Genomic DNA, 25,181 nt, shown 5'->3' with positions numbered 1-25,181 from the left:
TACAATAGACTAAGCACAGCCCAGGAGAGGAAAACCTGCGACACGTGACACTGGCCTAGGAAAGGGAATAGTGGCCTTGCATCACCAATGCTCAGAAAAAGCAAATGCCTATGCAATTCACAATGGTAGGGTCAGATATGGTGCCGGGAATTTGCAAGCTGGCCTTTTATACTGTGGGGTTCGGTATTGTCATGCTGGGCAGACACACTATCTGCATTTTCTAAATGAGTCCTTTTTTGAGCTGTGCTTTAAAGTCTTCTCATTAGAGGAGGAAACTAGCCATTAATAAAAACCAAATTCTCTTACAGTTGCAGCCATGAGTCAAAGCACAGAGCTTTGAAGCGCTTTGTTGATCTCCCTACTCAAAGGAGTCACAGAATCCAGGCAGGTGGAGGCTGAGTCAGCCATAGAGAGGATGATAACAACAATCACAATCCATGAAGACTCCAGGAATTCAGAGAGTACAAGTTTCACCCAAAAGACGGTCCGGAGGTTAAGCCTGATGAGATGAACAGATGTAGAACAAGCAGGAAGGTATTCTACTAAGAAGGCACAGAGATACAAAAGCCCAAGATACTTTTGCAATTGCAATAGCCTTCAGGGGCATGGCGTATAAAATAAATAACCAAAGAGGAGAACTTGTATCAGAAAAAAAGACAGAAATGAGGCCTGAAGCAAACTACAGTGTGAATGAATGAATACTTCATTCAAACCTCCAAATCTGACTGCACGCCAAACAAAGCATACCTAGGGGCCAAATACAGCCTGTGTCCATTGACTTTTAAGCTATGGGTCTCGGGGATAAAAAGAACTAAGTATGAACACTGTACAAAAGAGAGTCTGATTTTAACATCATCTTCCTTTTCCTTTAATGACCCCTGTCCTCCTATGAGTGCCTACTTTCTTTTTCTTGCATATTTTTTTTTCCTGCATGATCAAAGCAAGGCCCATGAAACGATCAGCTATCCACTTCTATATCTCTGTCCAGCTGAACTGTCTCTCTGGAATTTGAAACTGTACAGTCAATTACTTATTAGACATCTACACATGGACGATATAAAGTATTTCAACTTCTGGCTGTCCACACAGTTCCACATATGTTTGAACCCATTAACTGGTAGCTCATCTTCTGTCTCCAGTCCTGGTGATTATCAGTAACATTTAGCCAACTGTCAGAACTGGAAACTGCAGCAATTCCCATGCCTCTGCTTGGATCCTTTACTCTGCTTTCCACATCACTTCTCAAAAGTATTGCTTGTCCTTATAAACATCTTTAGCTTTCCCATGAAAGTTACCAGCTGGCAGGAAGACAACATACACTTGCACACACACAGCTCACATTTGCTGTGAATCTCTACATTATTTCATGCATGTCAGAGAACGCACAGGAGCAAGCCATTTACACAGAGAAAGGACAGATGCAGTGTTATTTTTTCATAATTTTTCTTGCCCTGGATTCACTTGAGGACCTTTATTTATAGTGCTGCTCTTTGCATAGGCAGGCATTTAACAACACTGAGAAATATACCCCACATTCCTCTTGTAACACTGTATTTCTATACTCAGCTTCAGGTCTGCCATTGTAGAAGAATTTGAAGCAACAATCTATGTATTTCCACATCTGGCATTATTTACATTCATTGACCTTTTCAGGTTCTTTAAGTAAACTCATCATGGGAAAGGTGATATTCTCTTTGCAGGAAAAGAAAGCGGTCAGTGCCCAAGAATCCCAGAGCAATGTATCTGTCTTAGAGAGAGCATCTTGTAATGTTGAGTTGACAGCATTTGTTTCTGGATACTATTACTCAAACCATCTCTTCTCTCCACACTTATGCCCCTATGCTTGTTTGTTTAGGACATACCCTGAACTCACCTTCCTGACCATACTGTGTCCCTCTAACAGTTTCTGTAAATTGATGCCAATATTATTTTCTGGAAATGCCTTCATGACACAGAGTCTCACTACCAATCTATCTTACCTGTCTACTCCTCATTCAATTAAACTCAACATCTTTTAAATACTTGGAACAACATGTGGTGTCACCTCAGGACCTTTGCATATACTCTGCCATTATGATTTAGATCTAAACTATCCCACAAAGTCTCATGTTTATAAGGTGATTGAGTCATGGAGACACTATACTGATCAGCAAATTAATCCACGGGTGAACTCAGTAGCTCAATATGCTCTCAGGAAGTGGGGCCTGGATTTAGGTAGGTTGCTGAGAGTGTGATCTGAAAGGGTATATTTTTGTCTCTGATTCCGTTTCTCTATCTTCCTGGTTGCTATGGTTTGAAGGGCTTTTTCTACCACCCCTTTCCATCATGCCATCTCTGTCTTACAACTCGCTAACCATGGAGCAGATGCAGGAATGCAAAAGGCTCACTTCCTGGAGGTGCTGCCCCTGCAGTGTCCCAGTGAGGAAGACTCATAGCTTTCACGGGAACATACTCTACCCTCGTCAGCAGCCCATCTCCTTGACTTGCAAGTGGTGCAAGGATGGCATAGTTTTGGGTAAGCTCTCCCTCAGACACAATTCCAGTTTGATGTCTTTTCAAAACCATCCACTATTTTGGTCGACAGTGTTTATCATACTTGTCTCTTACATCTCACCTCTTTGACATTGCCAAGCTTTGTGAGGTTAGGTACCCTGTTTGCCCCGGTCTGTCTGATGTTTTACAATTTAAACTTGCTTTATATGAGCCTCTAAAACATTTTTTAACTAATTTGAAGGCAGAGACAAAAATAAAGCGATGCTTTAGAAACTCAAAACAATCCCTAACATGTAGAACATGCCAAAGGAAAGACATAGAGAAGGATGCAATTTAAACAAGGAACAAGTTGTTCCCTGTTGAAGGGTTGGAAGTTTCCTGTGAAATGAGGAAAGAGGATACAATATTAATAAAGCAGCAATAATAGGCATAATTTGGTTAGTACTAATACAGAGAACCAGGAAGAAAAACAAAACAAAACAGAACAATTTAGGACACTACCTGAAAGGTAAGGTTTGTGACTCTATTTTTTCTTTCTTTCTTTTCTGAAGAATGCAGTTAACTTTGCTACCTAAATACTAAAGAAGAAATATTTCAAGGCATTCGGAAAGCACAGGCAGAACTTGGAAAGACGATACACAGTTGGTTATTTTGAACAATCACCAGTACGGGAATGTCTGTTTCAGATCTGTCAGTATACATTTTGGGCTTTTGAATGACTATGTCTTTTCTGTAAGGAATCCCTTTCACCAGTTTAAGGAGGGACTCGTCCTGTGTCCGTGTACAGCACAGGCTTACACCCAGATACGGTCAACATGAGTTACAGAATGATAGAAAGCATTAGCACATATCACAGTGGGCCTAACTCATCTTCCTGCACAATGTTCTACTGAAGACAAGGAGGCAAAAACAAAAGAAAAGAAAGCAAAATCCACCTTCCATCATGAGAGAGAAATAGAATATGGGACTGGAGTTATTAACCAACATATCCAAGTATATTTGGGGCATAAAGTCTGAGGCTAATGGGAAACAAGCGAAGACAAGCCTGAAGACAGATGGCTTGCTAGATTTTCTGTAGATATCACCTAAAACATGTTTATGCATGAGTTAATTTGAGGTGGGGTACTAAGGTTTTGGAATAGCAGTGCTCTAGAAGAATGTCATGAAGAAGACCAAGGACTAGAGGGTGCCAATGTGGAAAAAGAACAGGATTATAAGAGTCAAAGATAGATATGAAGTTGAATGAACAATGGACAAAGGATAATTAACTGAAGAATAACAATTAACTGGTCAGTCTTGAAGACTGTTGCCTATTGGCTAAAATTATTGAAAAACAGTTATATATTCCTAAAAGTGTAATGAATGCTAACACTGAAATGGAGATAACATTGACTCTCAAAATCACATGGCCTCCAAATTACTACAGGTAAAATGATGAGAAAGGATTGAATTAATATACAGGATTATATAGATTGTCTTCCTTTTCATAAACTTATTCCTAAAATACATTTTATTTACATGTTATGGAATTCAGACTTCTAAAACTTTTCTGTTTCCAATGATATTAGCTTGTAGCATTTTTCTGGTCAGTTTTTTGTTTTTTTGTTTTGTTTTGTTTTTTTTTTTTTACTCATAAAATGGTCTGACTATGAACTCTTGCAGTGTGTTGGCATCAGCTGACAGTTTCTAGATGGTATCTTTCATTTCTTTTTTAAAAATAGGGAAATAATCATGAGTTATGCTCATCTTAGTGCTTAGAGAGTCAGACATATTCTTTCAAATGCTGGAAAAAGAATTCTGAGTCAGAAGATGTCAGAAATTTTGCCATTCATGGGAATCAAATCCAAAGGGAAAAGAAATTTCCATGGAGGCAGCCTATCTCCATTTTTTCTAGCAATAAGATTAAAATGGCAATAATTATAAATTTCAGCACTAGCATGTATTCATTATTCACTAAAAGAAAGACAATGCTCATAGCATGATAAATTGGTAACTGAAAGAAAGGATTCCAATAACAATAAGTGGCCAGAACTTTTAGGGATGGAAGAAATGGGACAGTCTGTGTTCTAGAATTTGATCTGGGTCACATTGATAGCACTTATCAGCACTGGCATATGCACGAAAGTTAACTTTACGGTCTGCATTCTGAGCTCCTCTACCAGATGATTCTTATGTAAAGCAATGAGGATTTAAGTTGGCCAGCAAGAAGATTATAGGTTATATAATGCCAAAAGGTGATAGATTCTCCTTTTCAAAAAATTTTTATAGTAACAAGACAACCAAAGACTAAGAGGTACTGCTTTATTCTCAGCTGAGTTATGAAAAGAAGTCTTATGAAGAGGCACGAGAATAAATTGAAAGCAATTTTCTCAAAGTACATTTCATTCTTCCAAATATTAAGGGAACTCTTCAACTTCACTAAAACCTAGAAGTTGTCCTTTGTAAGTAAATTAAAGTGGTAGTTTCCAACATAAAACCTTTATAACTGTTTTTAGAGTTTAGTAAAAATATTAACTGTTTTGAGACAATTATAAAAGGAAATATTTACAGATTCCCAAAGTATTTCAACAATCAATATAAACAATATCTAGCTTACTAGTGGCTCATGAGTTTTCATTTCTTCAGTATGGGTTACATTTGTGCTATGCCAAATTATGCAAGATAAAATTTATTGCCAAGAAACACTGTAAAGGACCTAGTAGCAAAAATTAGTTTATGAAGTCCCCAAGCCAAACTTAGCCTAAAATGTGTATATGTGATCTGTTTACATATTTTTAAAAACACAATAAAGTATCATATAATTTATTACTGTGTTAGAACTGACTGAGGGACCTAATACAAGCATACTCTCAAAAACACAATCTTCTCCTCTATTCTTTCTTCAGCCTTGACCCAAAAAGACAGCCTGAGGTACAGAGACAAAATTCAATCTCGGCCCCCTCTCAAGAGACCTGAACTACTAACTGGAAAGAAGAGCTGTTTGAGGAATAAGAAGCCTGGCTGAACTCTCTGGCCCACTGAACTTCAGCCAGCACAGAAATCTACCAGTTCTGCTTACCTGAGCAATATCATTTAGATAGCAATGCCCTACTTGGTTAGTTAGTGTTCCGGGTTGAGAGGTTGCCCAAAAGGTAGTGATACAACAAAGGGGAGAGAGTCAGTGCTGACAGCCACGTACGGATTCCTGGGTACTTTTCTACTGCAGTGGTGTTGCAGGAAAGAATGATCCCAGGGAGCCTGAGTGGCTGTGGAATGGAGGACAGGGACAGTAGTAGGAAATAAATCAGCAGGGTTGGCAGGATCCATTATATTCAATCCATGCCCGAATGCCTATAGTATCTATTTTATTAAGAAAGATTTGGAGGAGTTGATCTTTATAAGTCTTGAAACTGAACTTGATAGGTTCCTCCTAGACTTTGATTTAAGGTTTGATGATTTGCTTTTGGGTTGTTTATTCATTTATTTAGAAGGTAATCAACACACTGGTATAAAACACAGGTGTTGAATATAATTTGCTTGGTTTAAAACCTGTTTCCATCTCTTTTTCTGTTTCTGGCTTTAGGTTATTTAGAATGTTACTATTTTTTTATTATTATTGTTGCTGTTGTTCAATATAAGGAAAAACTGTACAAATCTAGGAAGTGCTCAGCAAATGCTAATAATCAATATGACTTGTGATCAAAATAACTAAAAACTATGTATCAATTCTGGTGAATCACAGAATGCAAAACTGAGTCATAGTTACAGAAATATGTCAAAGGCAGATTTGTGCCTGGTTGCAGGATCCTAAGTCACGGGAGAACACTGTACATCATACTGTTCTGGATCATAACAGCAGAGCCCAATGGAGAAAGCTTGTGCAACCCACCTGGGACTGTGGCTGACCTCCATGACTCCTAGTGGCATCTTTTGTCACCAGTTGGACTGGAGGACTTGGTCTAAACCGGTATCAGCCTGCCACTGCTCACTCTTGTCAGGTGCATTAACTCTCAGAGCACGAGGCTGCTGCTCAGTGCAGGATTACTCACTTACTAATTACTAATTACTCCTGCGGCCACAGACTTAAGGTCAGCAATTCTCTCCCTTCACACCAGGAGGTTCTAGCATAACAGGGGCCAGGCAGGTAATTTGCATAGTGTCTACTTCAGAGAAGAGGTCACAGCAGCAGAAGGCAGAGGAGGATTCTGTGTTGAAAGCAAACAACGTCTGCACAAGTTGACAGGAGCATCCACAACCTTCTCGTGGGAACACCTGGTCCACTTTGCCTGCTGGGATATGGCACCAGATTCTTCTGAGACTCCTGCAGGCCAGGTGGGGGAGCCCATAAGGTCTGACTCTGAGCCTCACCTCATTTTACTGGCTGGCAATTCTTTTCTACACTGAGCACCTGGAGAGCCTTCCAAGTGTTTGCCAAACTTGCTTGTGTGTGAGAAGCATGTTTGTTTTATGATCAGTATCTTGGGTTTTCAATAAGAATACTGCAGGAGATGATCCTCCTATGATCCTTGTTAATGTACCTCTAGGCTAATAAGTAGTAAGATGATCCTGCTCTTTGACTTCATGAATAAGAAAATAAAATGAGAAATGCATGACATTTTAAAAAATTATTGTTATTACTCTGTGTAAAATTCCTTTTAACCCTCTCTGTAGCACCTCAGTTTTAAGGTGCACGTGCTGCTTGCCAGATTATATCTCCTGTTCCTCCCCTCCTTAAATATGTGCTTATTTACTTCCTGCAGAGTTCAATTTTAGAACCTATCAAAGTAGATCCACTCAGACTCTGACTACATTTTCATGCATAAATTCATAGATGTCTTCAGAAGGAATTGCACTTGCATATGCAAATACTTTCCAATGCCTTTCCATTTCTACTTTTGGACTGCACAGTTTTTAATTCATGCAAACACATTACACAAACAAATATGGGCTCAATAACAACATGCGGCATGTGTGAATTGTTAATTGCAAAGCTATGAGTTTGATATGGCCAAGCAACTTCCATTATTATCAATGGAGGAAAACAAAATTAAACAAGAACAAAGGTATATTTGAAAATAAAATCCAGCACTTGGTTTTGTTTTATGTAAATATTAATAAAGGAAAGGGTGAGAGGCCAATCCACAACTTGACAGTAATCTAGAATTCCCAGCTCAGCACACAATGATCCAGAAGTCAGAATGAGTCTTTCAGGAGGCCTGGGAGGAAAAGTGTGTATTTCATGATGGAATCATGAGAAACAAAAATGATGCACAGACACTGCAGAAAACACAAAAACTGCAGCAGACAATGAAAAGCTCAACCATGCTGGATGTGCATCCCCTAGCAAAATATGAGAGGCCCATCTTCCTGACGCTCTTGGAAATAACAGGTACCTTGATTTCTTCATATTGAAAATTTAAGCATTCTCTTTATTAATTAAGCCGTAATTCACCCCCCACCAATTTTCCCTACCTGCTACAAGGGGACAGGTGAGAATTTAAGAAAGTAAATCAGGTGTTGAAATCACTCACAGATTAAAGCACCGAATCCAGAGCATATTCCCAGCAGCCCCCGCCCCTGTTTTCTATTAGAGGATGATCAGTCTGTGTTACATTTTCTTGAAAATAACTCATAAAAGCTAAGAAATGAGCAATGGAATTCCAAGCTATGTTATCTCATTATGAATTAAACTCCTTGCAACACTGGCTGCCAAGGACATAGAACAAGAAATAAAGAAGCCATGTCATAAAACAAATGGTACAATAACCTAGCAGTGCGAGGCCTAGACCCTTGGTGGCAGCACAGTGACCCTGCCCAGTATACTCGCTGCAGCTTGCTCCCTGACTTATACTTTTGCTGAGCCAGTTGATTAAACTGCACTCATGGCAAGGCAAGGCTGGTGCTCAGAGTGCAAGGCGCGGAGTTGGAGAGTGAGCTTCACCACTCCGCCCCTCAGCAATGCTTTGTTTTAGTCCACATCCTGAGGCTTTGACAGCAAATTCTGGATAACAGAATTCTTCATGGATAGTGGACATGAGGAGAATGGCAATTGCTAGTCCCTGGGAGAAGAATGTCCTTCTCCCAAGAGAAATCATAACACGATAACAAAATTCCAGCTTGGTCAAAGTAGGAGAGAGAACTATATCAATGGAATTGAGGGGTAATATATGCATGCATAACTATGATCTATAGCATAAGATATACATATATGTATACATATACGATATACATACTATATATATGTCAGATATCTTTTTAGTCAATATACATCATTTATGACAAGCCCAGTGTTTAAAATTGGAGGCTTACGAATGAACTTCAAGAGAAGAGTTTAAAAATGACATAATCTCATGTTCCTCCACCAGAAGTTCACTATTATCTTAGGAATACTTGCTCTGGAGTCCTTGGTCTACTCTGTTATACTTGCAAATACACGCCTGACTGGTCTCCAAAAAGCAACAACCAAATTTTCAAAGAATTTAGTCTCCAGAATAAAACATGCACCTTGTAGCATCTGTAGGAGTTGGCTATGGTAAAAGGAATTATTCTTCTAAATGAAACCCTAACAAGGCAACTGCTGGCCAGCATACCTTCCCCCTAGTTTCCATCATCCTCCATCATCAACAGGCAGCAGGGCAGGGCAGGAAGGGGCAGTGAGCCGGTTGGGAGGACGGCTCTACTCACCTTGTCTAGGAAACTCATCGGACTCACGATGCACCAGCTCGGTGACTCGGTTCCCATAGTGTATCCTGCTGTCGTGGTCATAGGCCTTCAGAGTCTCACTGGAACTGTAGGACTTCTGCGTGGGCACACGGCAATCCTCGCTGTCCAGGGAAGAGCTTGTGTAGCGACACTCTTTGCCACATCGTCCCCTGGTCAAAGAGCGGTGCCGCCGGTCCTTCACATCCATTATTTCAGATCGAGCAGAACGTGGCTGCTTTGAGGAAAGTCAGGCCTTGGTTTCGGCACTTGTCACTTTGCCCACCTAAAAAACATCAAAGAAAAAACCAAGACTGTGATTATAAGCAATGTTGCCTTTGATTCTGACTCACGCTCTGACTCGGATAAAAGCACAGGAAAGCAAGCTTGGTTAGCCCTGCATAATGTCTTTTGCAAAAGCTTAATGTGTATTTAAACAATCAGTCTGAACAGAAGACCTCGATACAGTAAATTAATTTTGCTGCTGTTTAATTTAATAGATTTGGGGGAAAAGTAATAACAAAACCCCCTCATCTTTTGATTATCTATAGATGGTAGGATAATTCTGTCACTCTAATGGAAGATCTTATTATGAAGCAGTTCAAAGCCAAAATGATTTTAACCTTGTTTAATTACATTCTTTGTTGTTATTATTTTTTGCTCTAAAGGGGGTTAAGAGAAAAGAAGTAGTAAAATAAAGAGCAAGAAAGAGAGAAAAGGAAGAGCATGGTAGCACACACAGGAGGCACAGATATGTGCCACTGATGTTTGCAGTGATGTTTGTACTAAGTCATTTAACTAACAGGAAATCACATGAGTGTGTCGGAGAATAGCAATACAAGGGAACACTGACATGCAAACAGTTTCCTCCTGTTTATTCGATGAGCCTCCAGTAAACTCCCAGTCATGCATCTCTCCTTTGCAAATCTGTGCTGGACACACACATAGTCAGTTCTTGCTAGTCATCTATCAGTGAGAGACATTATTGACCAAAGGGCCAACTGCCATAACAACCCGCTCATAATCTAAGTCCACACAGTCCTCTTCATTGCTGGGACGCTCACTGCAGAAAAGGAGAATGAGAAAGAGTCCTGAATACAACAGGTAAATGGCAGGACAGGAAATGCTGTAACATATGAATTGGCAACCAAAGAGGCCCACAGCCCGTCATTTGACATCCTTGGCCTGGAAGTGTGTGCCAAACATCTCAGAAAACATCAGCCTTCTGCCTAACAAATAATGACAAAAACGCTCAGGCGCCTCCAAGTTCCAAATGATAGGCTCTTATTGATTTCATTTGCCAGCAAAATAGCATACACCACAGGGCCAGGGCCCAGACAGAATGGACAAATACAAATTTTAATTAAAATGCAAAATACAACGCAGAGCCATGGTAATGATTTTTCTGCAGGCTACTGTTGCTCCCTAGTCCCTCAGTATGTGGAGACATTCTTGGGGATCAGACCTCTCTGTCGTTCTGAGTCCCTCTGCTGTCCCTCTGCTATTGGTCACACTGTAATGGGATGTCTATGCACGCCAAAGACGTGGCCCACTTGCATATCAAATGTGGGCAACATTGGCTCCAAGAAACAAGAAGTCAAGTGTCTCCTCCCCCATCTTTAGGTTTAGGATCACAGTGTTTCCCTCTGGATCCAGACCAATGTCTGGATGTTAAAAAAAAAAAAAAAAAAAAAAAAAGCACATTTTAAGAAGAAGTGCCCAAAGCTATTTATCTATTTATAAAAAAGGCGGGACTCCTGACTGTGGAAGAAAAAGACATTAAAAGTTCCCAGGAGATTTTAGGATTACTTCAAGCTTTGTGCCTGACCATAAATGTGGCTGTTATACACTGTCCCAGATACCAGAGTGGAGGATTTACTTGAGGCCAGAGGCAATCGCACCAAAGATCTACTACGGCCCAGGCAGCCAGTTTGGATGCCTCCATGACTTGCATGCCCTGACACACTTGGCAAAGACCTGATAGTCTGACAACCCTAGGCTTTGGACCCTATGTTCCTTGGTGTCTGAACATTGCAGAACTTGAGCCCACAGCAGCAGCCACATCGCCAGCCTAGTGTTTGAACACAAGGAACCACCCTGTTCCAGCTGAGACCTAGCTGACCAAGGGAATAGGAAGAATCGATGGTCCTGATCTATACCTATTCAGGCTGGGTGGAGGCTTCTCCTTACTGAGACCTGTAGGGAGATGACTAGGGCTGATTGTCCCCCAGTATCGGCTCCCCATGATGGCTGGGTCTGGTAATTGGTCAGTGTTTCTGGGTAAAGCAGTCCAGGGATTAGCCTCTGCTCTGGGGTTAAAATGGAAGCTCCACATGGTCTATTGGCCTCAGAGAGCTGGCCAGGTGGAAAAACAGAATCTCACCCTCAAGACCTCCCTGGCCAAGCTCCACCAAGAGAGTGGAGCAACATGGGTAACTAAGCTGCCACTGGCCCTCTTCTGTTCTCAGTGAAAGCCATACCAAGATAGCCTTACTCCTTTTGAATTCTGTTCAGGAGACCTCCCCCACTTAGGCATATTGTAGGACTTCTAGAGACGGGGTTACCTGACCTCTGTTGGCAGTGAAGGCTCTCCCTCAGACCCTTGAAAAACTTCCGTGAACTGTTTCAGAACACTTTCCCATCCCTATACCTACACCTGTGAGCCCTTTTAAACCAGGAGACCAGATTCTGGTTAAGGATTGGAAGTACCATGTCCATCTCAAACTATACTAGACCAGAGTTGGCCCAAGACTGTTGGCTTTATATGTGAGCATAACCACCCTTCTATGAGGGTCTGGCTTCCCCTGAGAGACCCACTAACCTCATGGACAGTTGCTTCATCTTAATAGATTATGGAACTTGCACAGGTAGAAGACAGTGGACAATATCTAGGTATTCCACCCAATGTAACCTTCTCTGTCACTCGACTCATGAGAACCCCAAATGGGGATTGGTTTCTTTGCTAACAAGGCCTTCTTAGATGTCTCAACCCAGGGACCATATCAACAGAACCTTGTCATTGGATTATTCTCCTTCCTTGAGTGTCCACCCCAGTGTGTGTGTGGAGGGGGTGAGGGACTACAGCTCCTCACCCTCTCTATTCAGGACACCAACAAAAGAAGACTCCAGTTCTGCTCCCCATTTTGTTGGGTACAGCTCTTTAGGGACTATAGCTCTTGGGGTAGAGGTAATTGTCTGGACTGAGACTGGACTTCAATGATTCTAAAGTATGTCATAATTCATTTAGGAAAACTTGTCAAGGGTGCAGTATGCAGTTCAACAGCCGCATGATCACGTTTTGCTTTAGCTACTGTCATTCTCCATAACAAAAAAGGACTAAATAAACTTCTTTTTAATGAAACAAAGACTTTTTGTTTTGCTCTAGGAGGGGGGCGTGTTTCTATGCAGATAGATCAGGAGTTATCAGGGATACCATAGCTAAAGGTCCTGGAGAGACAAGGTAAGTGAGCCAACGTTTGCCAAACTTTCCAGGGTTGGTATGCCCAGATACATAATTGGAATTCCTGGCTGACATCATTGTTAACCAGCTTGACAGGACTGCTGCTGATATGCTTGGTGCTCTTCCTTGTAGGTCCTTATTTAATTAAATGGGTACTAAGTAGAATATTCATGGGTCTTGACCAAGCACAGCTGTTAATTCTGGCTGAAAATCCCACTTATGGATCATAGATTACTTGAGCACAGGTCAATAGGCCTGGATGGATGGATATCGGTCTCACCGTGGCCACTGACTAGCTCTTGCCCTGGTCAGAATCACTCCTGGTCTTTCTAACTCAAAACCTCCAACAGTGAAAATGGAAAATAGTACCATGCACTTCTTGGTTTACTATTTTATAAAAGTTAAAACAGATGTTATAGTTTCTCAGACTCAATAAGAACTATTTTTTTCTGCTTATTAGTTTTTCTTCTTAACTAGGTAGTTACAGACTTATGAAAGATAGACCTGAAAAAACAAAATATAAAGCCTCCAAATTCACACTTCTAATTGTCAGTCTCAGAACTTAAACCACGTGCTGATAAAACAAGACTTTCGGCACCTGCTAGAAGAACACAAGCCTGTACGCATCACCAAGGAGAAGCCTCAGGTGTCTGTGAGGGCCTGGTGACACAAAATTATCTTATTATTTGCCTCTGTCTTGCTACACCACTCGTTTTTCTTTGTCATACCATCAGTGCTCCTGACTCTGGAAACCTTATTTCTTCTAATTTGAATTATGATTGGAAAAATAGGCAGAGTTTCTGTGAGTGTGTGTGGGCCTGCGTGTATGTGCCTGTGTTTTAGTTTTTAAATCATGCACAGAATAAGAGCCTAAAGGCTTATTATCTATTAATAAAGTATGAGAGCTTTAGTGCATAGGTATTTTGACATCTACTTTAGTTTTCTAGTGATCTTTCCCTGATAAATTCCTCTTTCTGGGCTCTGCTCTTGTTAGTTAAATTTGTCAGCAATGTCAACTCTGGATAAGTGATAAAGATTTATATATAATTGGGTAAAAATTGGCAACTCTTAGTCAGGGAAACCTCATTTCTTAAGGTGATAAGCAGAATTCTTGGAATATTGGCAAACAGTTTTTTATTTAGCCTTCCTATTGTTAAGAAATTAATTGAGAATATTAAAAATTACCAAAGAGAAAATGTGCATTAAAATCTAGACCCCTTATTTACATTTAAAATCTCAGGGAGTCTAGAAGTTTCTGCTTCCAAAAAGACAGTAAAAAAAATATATCTATACCATCTTTCTGAAAGCAGAATACTCTTCTTGCAAGCACAGCTAAAATACCTGTGTATTATCTTTAAATACCTGTATGTTTATATATGTATATAAATACATTCATATATGTGTGTATAAACATATATATATATATATATATATATATATATATAGAGAGAGAGAGAGAGAGAGAGAGAGAGTCTAAAAGATGAATAAAAACAGGTGGACCAAGAAGGGACCTGAGTAGATGAAGAGAAATACAGTGATGAGTTCTGTAGAGTTTTCCACATTTTAAATATCCCAGGCTATATACTCCAGACTTGGAACTAAAGAAGCTGACAACCTCAGAACATCAAAAACTTCCAACAACAAAAGCAAGTCTCCTTTAGCCAAAGGCCTATATAAACTTTCCCCCACTAAGGGAGAAAACATTTGGATATCAGCTACCTCACTCCAGCCAAACAGCATGGCCCCATCCCTATCTCCACCAGCAAAAGCAATGGAGTCTGAAGTTCATATAGTACTTCCAGGCCAACAAAGTAGCAAAGTTTCAGCCAGAACATTTGCTGATAGAGCTAAAAAGGAAGGCAGAGCTTGTATTCCTTTCAGGAAAAATAAAGCTCTTCTCTTCATAAGGAACCTTGTCTTCACCAGCCTTGAATAAGCAACGAGGTGCTCTTCCTTTCTCCAAGCGATGGTGTAGAAAGTATCTACTGAAGAGGCAGGTGTTTCACTATCTCCTGGTAGGAAGGTGCCCACTCTCCCTGTTCCTGATGGTAGCAATGGGTGCCAGTGGGGAACAATAGCAAGGCAGTTCTGTGCTTACATCCAGACATTTTCCAACGCAGGGCTGGTGGGAACCGCTATATACCACTTACGCCCACTGAGCACCCAGCAAGGAGCTCCGTGCCCTTAGCAGTCAATCCCAGCTGGTGCAGAATCTGGTAGTAATAAAGGGGATTCTCTCTTCCTTCAGTAGAGCAGTATGAGAAGAAACAGTCCACAATAAAAGTTGTACTAAATATCCATGTTTCAATCAAAAAACCCTTCTTATACAAAGGAAGATTTTAGATTGAGTGAAAAAGGCAGTGAATAGAAACCAATATTTGAACAACAAAGATCTTAGAAATATCTGACACACATATTAAGGCAGCCATCATGCAATTAGTTTGACAAGCAATTAAGAACACACTTGAAACAAACAAAAATAGAGATGTTCATTAAAAAATAGAGACTATCAGCAAACAAAATTTCTTGGTAGAAATTTTAGAATTGCAATTTTTAAAAATCTTAATGAATGAGCTTGAGTAAATTGTAGGCACAGACAAAGGCAGAAATGAAGAATATTAAAAGTTGCCCAGTAGAAATTAACTAATATATAGAAGTTAAAATACTGAAAGTAAAATAGAAAAGGAAAGAATAGAACATTAGACAACAGTAAAATATCAACAAAACACTCAATAGTGTTGTCATTTGTCTCCCAGGAAGACCAAAAAAAAAAAAAAAAAAAAAAAAAAGTAAAATTCAGACGTGTTGAGAAAACAGAATAAACTCTAAATTTGCAAAAGACATACAAGTACACACTCAAAAAGATGAGTGAATCCCAAGCTGGAAAAATCCAAATATCCAAAGCAAATAATGTCAAACTAACAAACTAAAAGCAAAGAAAAAAATATTCTAAGCAGTAAAAATTATCTTTGTAGAAAGTTATTTGAGTGAAAATGTGTTTCTCATCAGAAACTATGGGAGCCAGAGAAAAAATACACGAACATTTTTCAGGGGCTAATAAAGAAGAACCTTCAAACCATAAGTTGATATTCAGTAAAATATACCTTTGAAATGGACAAGAAATCAAGAGATTCTACAGTGAAGGAAAACTATGGAAAGATGTTACCAGGAAAGCTATTTTAAAGGAACAGCTAAACAGTTCTCCCAGCAGAACAGGAGCAATAGAAGGAGGAACCTTGAGATTTCAGAAAGAACGAATAACATGATCAATACACGGGCACGTGCAATGGCATTATTCCTTTTGAGTTTTCAGAATTATTTTTATAGTCGATAAAAGTATAAAACTATGACACTTTCTGATTTGATTCTAATACATAGAGGATGTACTTAAGGAATTATAAATGGCAGAGAACATTTAAATGAGGCTGTTTTCCACACTTCACTGTAGTTGATAAGATGATGCACACAGTAGACTATGATACACAGTATAATATAAGGAATGTAAAAGCAATACAAACAAATGCAATCATAATCGTTTTAAATAGGTTAAAGTGGAGCTCTAGAGGTGTAAATTATCAACAAGAAAACAAGGAAAATAAAACAGAAATGAAAAACATAGGAGAATAAACATTGCATAACAATAACAAAAAGCCAGACTTAAGACCTAAGATAGCAATAATTATACTATACATAAATGGTCTCAGAAAAACAATTATAGACAGAGACCACTGGAGTAATTTAGAAAAATCCTAGCTCTACATTGCTAATAACTAATTCACTTGAAATATAAATATCTAGGGATTTGAAAGTAAAACTAAAAAAACATAAAAAGAAAGTGACTATATTAATATGAGATAAAGTAGACTTGACAGGCAAAGAAAAATCACCAGAGCTACTACATATATATTTTTTTTTTTCCTAAGAAGTCATGGTGATTCTAAGTATGTAGATTTCTAGAAGAGAAACTTGCAAAATAGAAAAATATACGAAAGCAAAATATCTTTGAAATAAAACAAAAGAAAAATCAATTCACAAAAAGAGTTGAAAGTTTCTATACCTGAGTCCTCAAACTTGCTAAATCATCCAAATAGAGAAGTCAACGGTGACTGAATTCATCAACAACATCAACCAATAGGAGCTAATCAGTATTTATAGACACTCTGCTCACAAAAGTAGGTTATATATCGGGCTAAAGTGACTAGGGCATATATATCAAGTTAGAGCATAAAACAAACCTAAAAGTTTACATAGTACTGAGATCATAAAAATTATGTTCTCTGATAACAAAGGAATCGAAATAAAATCAGTAACAAAGAAATGAAAATGTTTAAACACTTGAAAACCAAATAACATCCCTCTAAGTAATCCACAGGTCAAAGAAATAGTCTCAAGGGAAATTAACATATTAAAATGAGTGAAAATGAAAACACAAAACATCAAAATTTGTGAGACACAGTTCACATAAGACAAGAAGGAGGCAAAAAACATACTAAGAAAAAGATATACCTAAAACAAGGAGAAATATAATAATATTGAGAAGTCAGAATCATTAAAATTGAAAAGAAAACTACAGAAAAGCAATGAAATATAACTATTTCTTTGAAAAGATTGATAAAAGTGACAAACATGTAGCAAGATTGACAAAGAAAGAATATAAGACACAAATTACCATTATGTGAAACGAAACAGGAGATATTGCAGTAAGGAACAGGAAATATAGTAAAGGTGTGAATCCCCCTTAAATGATATACCGATTGAAGGGAATTCCAAGTGTACTCCAACAATTTTTTTAAATTCTAGATAAGATTATTCTAAAGAGCAACTAGAATAGCTAAAACAAAAATTCTAGTAGAACATAAACTGAATCAGTCTATCCACCTTTAACATTACAGAATCAGAGTAATCAATACTTGAGTATTCACAGAAAGGGAGCCACATAAACTAGTAGAATAGAGTAGAAAACCCGGGAAGAGATCCACACAAATACTCTCACTGATCTGTTAGAAAGGCGCATAAGTAATTCAGTGAGGATAGCACTTCTTACAAATGGTACCTAGCAACTGGGTATCCATAAAACACCAGATTCTGAATTTAGTAAAACAAAACTCATAATGGATTACAGATAGAAATAAATCATAAAAGCTTTAGAATAGCTTTAGGGAAAAAAAATTAACAATTTTCAGAAAAAAAGAAAAGAAAAGTCTCTAGATTGAAACCAAGTGTTAAAACATAAAAGGAAATATTAATGTATGAAATTTCTTCTGATTTAAAAATTTTGCTCTGCAAAAGACACTGTCCATGGTATAAAAAGATAAAATAAAGGCTAAGAAAAAAGCCTTATGTACACACTACTTATTTGATGTAGAAAAAAAATCAAGAATATATAAATCTCTTTCAAAACTAAAATATAAAAAATAAGGATAATCCAAATTGAACATTAGCAAAGGATATTAAGTATCATTCAACCGACCAGGACATATAAGTACAAATAAACAGATAAAACGTGTTCTCAGTAGCCATGAGAGAAATGCAAATTTTGTGACAATGAGGAATTTCTACACTAACTTCCATAGTGGTTGCACCAGTTTACATTCCTAAATGTCTGTTTTTGTGCCATTACTGTACTGTTTCGACCACCTGAAGTTAGAATTGAGATGCCCTATACTTCACGGTATTTTCATCCAGGATCATTTTTGCTCTTCTAAGTCTCTTCTGGTTCTACATGAACGTTAGAGTTGTTTCTCCCATTCTGTGAAGAGTATCGTTGAAGTTTTGATTGACATTTCTTTAAATCTGTATATCAATTTTGAATGTGTGGTTGTTTTCAGTATATTGGTTCTGCTTACCCAGTAACAGGGGATTGTATTCCATTTTCTGAGGTCCTCTTCAATTTCCTTTTTCAGAGTACTGTAGTTTCCATTGTAGAGGTCTTTCATCTCCTTAGTTAGGTTAATTCCTAAGTATTTAATTTTTTCCCCTATTGTGAATGGTATTTTTACCTAATTTCTTTCTCAGTGGGTTCATTATTGTTGTACAGGAATACTACGGATGATTGCATTTTGCTTTTGTACCTTGCTACATTACTGAATTTGGTTATTCATTCTGAGTCTTTTGGTGGATCTTCGGGGGATCTTCTATGTAGAGAGGATCATGTCATCTGCAAATAATGATAATTTGACCTCATCCTTTACTGTACACGCCCCTTTTTCTTTTTGCCTAATTGCTGTTGGCAATGTTTTGATTACTCTATTGAATAAGAGTAGAAATAGAAGAATTTTTATCTTGTTACTGGTTTAGAAGAAGAGCTTTCAGTGTTCCCACATTCAATACATCATTCTCCAGTGAATGGGGCATTAAAACATGAAGGAGGGAAAGGTGAAAACTTAAAGGGAAAAAAATCAGGAAATTAAGATGTTTTATTTACATGTAGCAACTTTGCACAAGGAATATAAACATCATATAGTACATTATATAGTACACTCCTGAACTAATAAACCAAAATAGAAATATACTATTGTGAGATATTGTTAAAGGCCTAACTGTGGCCAAAAAAAATTAAAAAGTGACAACCCTATGTGCTAGCAAGTATGTGGGAAACCAGATGACTCACACACTGCTGCCCAAGATGAGAAGTAGTGTAGCCACTCTGGAAAACAGTTAAGCAATTTCTTATAACAAATAAACAAACAAAAAATTAATAGAACATTAGCTGCCACAGAATCCAGTAATTGCTCTCCTGGCCATTTACCATAGGAAAAGAAATACATATGTTCACATGGTAATTTGTACAGAAATGTTTGCAGAAAATGTTTATGATGACCCCAAACTGGACACAACCCATATGTTCTTCAACAGATGAATGGCTAAATAAATTATGGTACCGCTGTGCCTTGAAATTTTTCTCATCACTAAAGGGGACACTCTATTGATGTCATAGCCAGGAGGTGGATGGTATATTGTTGAGAGTTTGGCTCTATTTACAAAAGATTCCTGAAATAACAGAAATGGAAAAGCGATCGGTATCTGGAGGTGTTATGAAAGGTAGGGAAATCAGTCTGGCTATAATCTGGCAGCGTGGGGACCCCTGTGGAGGTGGAACTGTGCTGGACCTTGGCCACGTCAATGTGCTGATTGTGATAGTAGTTCTACAGTTCACAAGAGGTTGCTCTTGCTATAAACTGGCTATAAGATACACTGATCTCTTCATTTTACTTCTTCAGACTACTCACGATTCTACAGATTGTAGCAAAGCAAAAGATTTATCAAAAAAGCATCTAGAGCAGTATAACTTAGCTTACATTCCACCATACAAATAAATGCCTATTATGGAAAGTCTCACAATTTTAAACTGGATAGACAATCTCTGTTTTTGAAAAAAAAATTATTATTACTTTACCAGCCCTTTGAGGTACAGCCAGCTTGCCTCACTTATCTGAACCCTCAGTTAGACAAAATATTATTCATAATTATGAAATTTGTATAAAATAGAGAGTACTGGAAAAGATCACACGGAGCTAGCTACAATACTAAAGAAAACATTTGATAATAAATATTTCTTTACATATTTTTAGTAAGATAACCTTTTTTATTTTTAAGACAATTACATAATAATAGAATATTAGTCTTATTTCTACTATATTTGAATATCTATCCTTTAAGAAAATGCATCTGTTGTCTCCTATGGGTAAGCACTTTCAGCATCGTTGTCCTTGGAAGTTAAGGTCAACAATTCATGTGGGAAATGCAAGTTTAGAGGCTGCTTCTAAAAAGTAATTAAAATTGCCTTGAAGCAGTAGGGAAGATGGTAACCAAAATTATAAATCTTTTCCCCAAGCCTCCACCTTTTCCGCCACTGACAAATGGCAATCATTGGACTGCAGTGCCTTTGCCAGCTCGTTACTGCTAGGCTGGGGCTTTATTCTGTTACATTCTACATTTCCTCCCTCGAACAGTGTTCACACTGCTTTTTTCATCAGTTGCCTAAGTGGGTTCCATCACTTTAGCAGAACAGACTACAGAGATCTTGCCTGCAAGCCTTTGTCTAATTAACTAATCCTATGAGCTGTAACACTGTTCACTATTAACTTTTCAGAATATCCCACTACTTAAGGGGGCTGACTTGTTAATCACTGACAGCACATTTGAGAGGGGTGTGTGTGTGTGTGTGTGTGTGTGTGTGTGTGTGTGTGTGTGTGGTGTTGCTATGCACTTGTGTGTCTGCATATGTTTATAAATGTGACCAAGAGTGACGCATAGGAGGGTTTTAGGTACATCCAGTGGTCAGAGAGAACAAAAAACAGTTGTTCATAACTTGCCTCAACCTTATCATTGGTCTTTGATCATTTTATTGTGCCTCAATATTTCTATTTTACAAACTGGTGAGAGCTTACCCAAGCTCTCACCAGTCTGTAAAGACAAGACAACACAATATTTCCCAAGCCCACATGTACTGGAATCTAGTAATTTCGGAATGCAGATCAATATGATGACATTTCTTTTCTACTTAAATATTGTGATAAATCATTGAGGAAGTTTATCTAGAAGGGAGTGGAAAGTCAGTATATGTGAATTTGATCTGGTATCGCATATATTTTAGAAATCCAATAAAATTATATATATATATATATATATATATATATATATATATATATATGAAAGGTCTGATAAAAATCTTTCTTCTGATAACACATTAATTAGATGGCCAACTTATTTCTTAAATATCGTAGTTTCCCATGTCTCTCTTAAAAGGATATAAATGGATAATGCATGATTCCTTTATCCTTTACTCTTCTGCAAAATTTGCCTATCATTCAAAAGCCAAATGCTAAGGCAACCTAAAACTGGTGCATCCCCTGATTCCTTTCTTTGTGCATTAGAGCTCCTCCATGAAAGATTTTTATTTAAAAATCTTCATAAAAATGTAATATAGAACACACATAATAGCAAAGCAAGCTAAACCAACAGAAGGGCTTGGAGTGTCACTTTGCTTCCTTCCATCCCCAAGTAGAGTTTTGATGTCTATAATAAGAAAATTGGTTCTCTAATATTTTTGAGGTCTCTTAAGAACATGTAAGAACAAATCTGAGCACAGATATACTTCAAAATGTCTAGAGACCTAATATCTCTGTGACCTCTGGGCAGACCTAAGAAAATCTGGTTTAGAAATCTACAAACATAGGTAGAAGACAGTGGCCTAGGAATTCAAAGCACTGGTAAATAAGAGGCCAAAGGCAGTGTGCTCCCTGTCTCTCTGTGCTGTTGTATTGCTCGGTCTGGGGATAAAAAGCCAGCCTGAGTTAATGTCCAGAGCAAGAAAGGGTAAGCAAATTCACAATTGTGTTTTGCTCTCTAGCCTCCAAGCTACAGATGTGACTGCCTTTTAGAATCTGTTAAGGTCCCTGAAGCCATTTGTACAGAAAAGCATGAGAACAAAGCCAGGATCTGCTGTCTACCAATTTTACGAAAAGTTAACTGCAAGGATGTTCTTCCATGCTCACAGTGCTAATCAGTCAGAGCCACAAAGGGGTAACATGCACCCGACAAGTCCAGATACTTGCTATGATAGTTCAAATATGTGTGTTTGTGTACATGCTTATTTGAATAGTAATGAAAAGGAAAGAGTCTACATCAGATGGCATTTAGTCTAATTCATGTCTTTTCTTCCCCCTTTCTCCAGTCCAAGCTGTTTAACATTCAAGAAAGTCAGTGTGGTTACATCTCCTGTGAAAATTTCAATCTGAAATGTAGAAGTTTACTGAAGCCTTTGCCTCCTCGGCTCCTGCTTCCCCACACACAGGCCCTGTCTGCTCTCCTCCCTTTCCCTATGCACCTCCTGAGATTGGGAGCTGAACAGATGGCTGTACCTTAGGCACTGGCTAAGTTACCGTAACTGGAAAGACGGTCCCTCCCCACTTCTCCTCTTCATCATGCAGAGCCCAGAGAAGCAGAAGAGCAAGCCTGTGAGCCCGCAGCTTCAAAACCTAATGAAGGGAAGAATTGAACACCCTCTTCCCATCCCACTGAGTGTGCCCGCTCAACACACAAGACTGCAGGCAGCACCGGATCATCAGAATGAGCACAGCGCACCAGACCACAGGGCTCTAACCATAGCTTTAGTGTCAAAATCACTGTTAATTCCAGTTTCCATTTCCTGAATACAGATAATGCTCCAAGCTTTGACTCAGGCTCCTAAATTATCACTAATGCAACGTGGATAGCCTTAGCCATCTTTAAAGTGAATTACCAGTTCTACACATCTAAAGTGTTTGTGCCAAAATTGGGATTGATGGCTGACTCCAAGGCATTTAGAACAGAGCAATGGGCATCTTACAACATTTTTCTCATGTCCTTTTAGTCATGGGATTTGTGACTATCTAAGAACCTTGTTCCACCAATCTAGGGGAGTTGCTTCCTTAACATCAGTAGCCACATTCAAACTTGATCTATTCAATAAACAAACATGCACAGAGGAAAGATTTCTAATTAATTATAAAAGAAAACATAAATATTGCCTATGGCTTCAAAATTTTAAAACAAATACTCAAAAGGTAGAAGCAGACCACTGATATGCTCAAATGTCAGTCAACATCCTACATTTTAGACATCTTTTTGTTTCTGAAGATATACGCTGTAGCCTCACAATTACTGTATGCAATGAATCCACAAAATTTTTCTGTATTCAGACAGTATATCATTTTTGTGCAACATATGATCCACTGCAGCTGCTCAGTTCTTCCATCCTAGGACAAAAACAGCTGTAGGTAATAAATAAATGTGTCTGTGTTTCAATAAAACTTTATTCACAAAACCAATGAGCACATTGGATTTGTAGTTCAGGTTATGGTATGCTAACACTTGCTATACATAGATAGGGAGGAACCAAAGGAAAAGGTTTGCAAGTGTAGTTAAATATTTGTTTCAAATCAAGCATCCCTCCCTAAAGATCATACAGAAACTGAGGGCTTTCTTACCAAAAACTTTGGGACAACACTGAATTAACATAAACAAGATATTCATGGTGAACAGAAATGGGGCAATGACTAGGACAGTAATATAACTAGAAGAAATTGCTTGTATTAAAGATGTTTCCAATACTAAACTGATACATTTTCTTCAGCTACAAGCCAAAGCTGTGCATCTCAAGAAAATATAGTTGTATTTAACTGCTTTTGTGACAAAAGTTTGATTATTTGACCTTTCTTTATAATGTTCATTTAGTTCTTGCCTCAATGCTCCTACTAATTATTATTTTTCCAATTATTTTCTGGCATTGAGGTTTGTGAGTGTATATAGGAACAGAAATGATGATAGAAAATTATATGTTTTCTTTTATATCTCATTCTCTTACTTTAATGTCTCTATGTCTTATTTTATCCTCATGAGAAAGAAGAAAATAACTGATTTACTAAATAACCCAAAAGTGTTGACAGTTCACATTTCAAGATCTGGAAGAACACAAAGATAGAAAAAGAAATTTACATCCATTCATGCTGAAAACAATGTTTATCAAGAAGTAAGAGAGTATTTGGGTAACAGTTTAAAGAGTTCATCTCTACAAGCCTGTACTGTATTGCAAGAACTCTTTTTAGCCCATTCTTACTATTGGGACTTAGTTGCAAATCAATAGTTGATATAAAGACAATATTAGAAAGTGCATAGCCCAATAGAAAATTTTGTGCAAATTTAAAAATAACTCAATAACATCAATCTTAAAATTATGTACTTGCATCCTTGCATTTCCTAATGATCCCTCAAGGTACAGCGTTATATTTTTGCAGCCATTAGCACTGCCATTCACCAGAAACATAATGCTATAATCACTCAGAGGTTCAAGGAAATGAAAGTGTCTCACATTTGCCTACTACCCTCTGTTGTCTAATATAGTGTCGAATGTTACAACAGTGTAAACTCTTCCATACATGTGGATAAAAGCCTCCGCGGGAGACAGCTGTGATGAACTGCCTGAAATATAGAGGTAGTTTCTGATTTTTGAGAGGGGAATGTTCTTTCCCCAAGCAATTACCCACATCCCTCACGCTCTGAACTGTTTGTATTCTGGTACAACTGGTTGAAAAGTGAATCCGGCTTGTTCATTGCCTTTGATTATAAAAATGGAGGGCCACTCTTATAGAAGAAAGAAAGAATAAAGGTTCAAAGAAGTCATCAAAACCCTACTTTCAAAAGATATACACTCTTTAAATCCCAGAGATGGGAAAGAAAACCACTCTTGATAAATGAATATTGGTCCTCAAAAGAGGTTGCCAGAAACCCCAAGTAGTCAGAATTGTTGGGAACAACAGTAAAGACCCAAAGGACAAATGGAAGTACAGACAAAAGAAGGGCACATACCAGAATCAAATGTCAGTGAGATTCTATCAAATACCTTCCCAGATTCACCAGCAGGATAACAAGCAATTCTCTATGGTGACTCAAATACAACTTCATAACACTTTATGGAAACAGCAGGATTTTAAAAGTAATAGATTGATTCGGCAGGACCAGTGGATGATTCAGAGCAGAGGCAACTCAGAATACATGGAGGGCTAAGCAA

At 38.1% G+C, this 25,181-nt stretch overlaps 1 protein-coding gene across 9 annotated transcripts in view; it reads right to left on the bottom strand.

The window, feature by feature from the left end:
• Positions 1 to 25,181, bottom strand: part of Tenm2 (teneurin transmembrane protein 2) — a 1,173,780-nt gene that overhangs the window by 884,278 nt on the left and 264,321 nt on the right. For all 9 annotated transcript variants that reach the window (XM_063230744.1, XM_063230743.1, XM_063230746.1 and 6 more), the window contains exon 3: positions 9,157 to 9,457. In XM_063230744.1, the coding sequence (XP_063086814.1) occupies positions 9,157 to 9,382 (226 nt within the window). In that variant the 5' untranslated portion in view covers positions 9,383 to 9,457. The remainder of the gene's footprint in view (positions 1 to 9,156; positions 9,458 to 25,181) is intronic.

The sequence above is a fragment of the Cavia porcellus genome, unplaced genomic scaffold (genome assembly GCF_034190915.1).
Source record: "Cavia porcellus strain 051 isolate PalLab524CR breed Dunkin Hartley unplaced genomic scaffold, mCavPor4.1 scaffold_19, whole genome shotgun sequence".
Classification (NCBI taxonomy): Eukaryota; Metazoa; Chordata; class Mammalia; order Rodentia; family Caviidae; genus Cavia; species Cavia porcellus.
The sequence above is the reverse complement of the archived record's forward strand: the minus strand, read 5'-3'. Positions and strand labels throughout refer to the sequence as shown.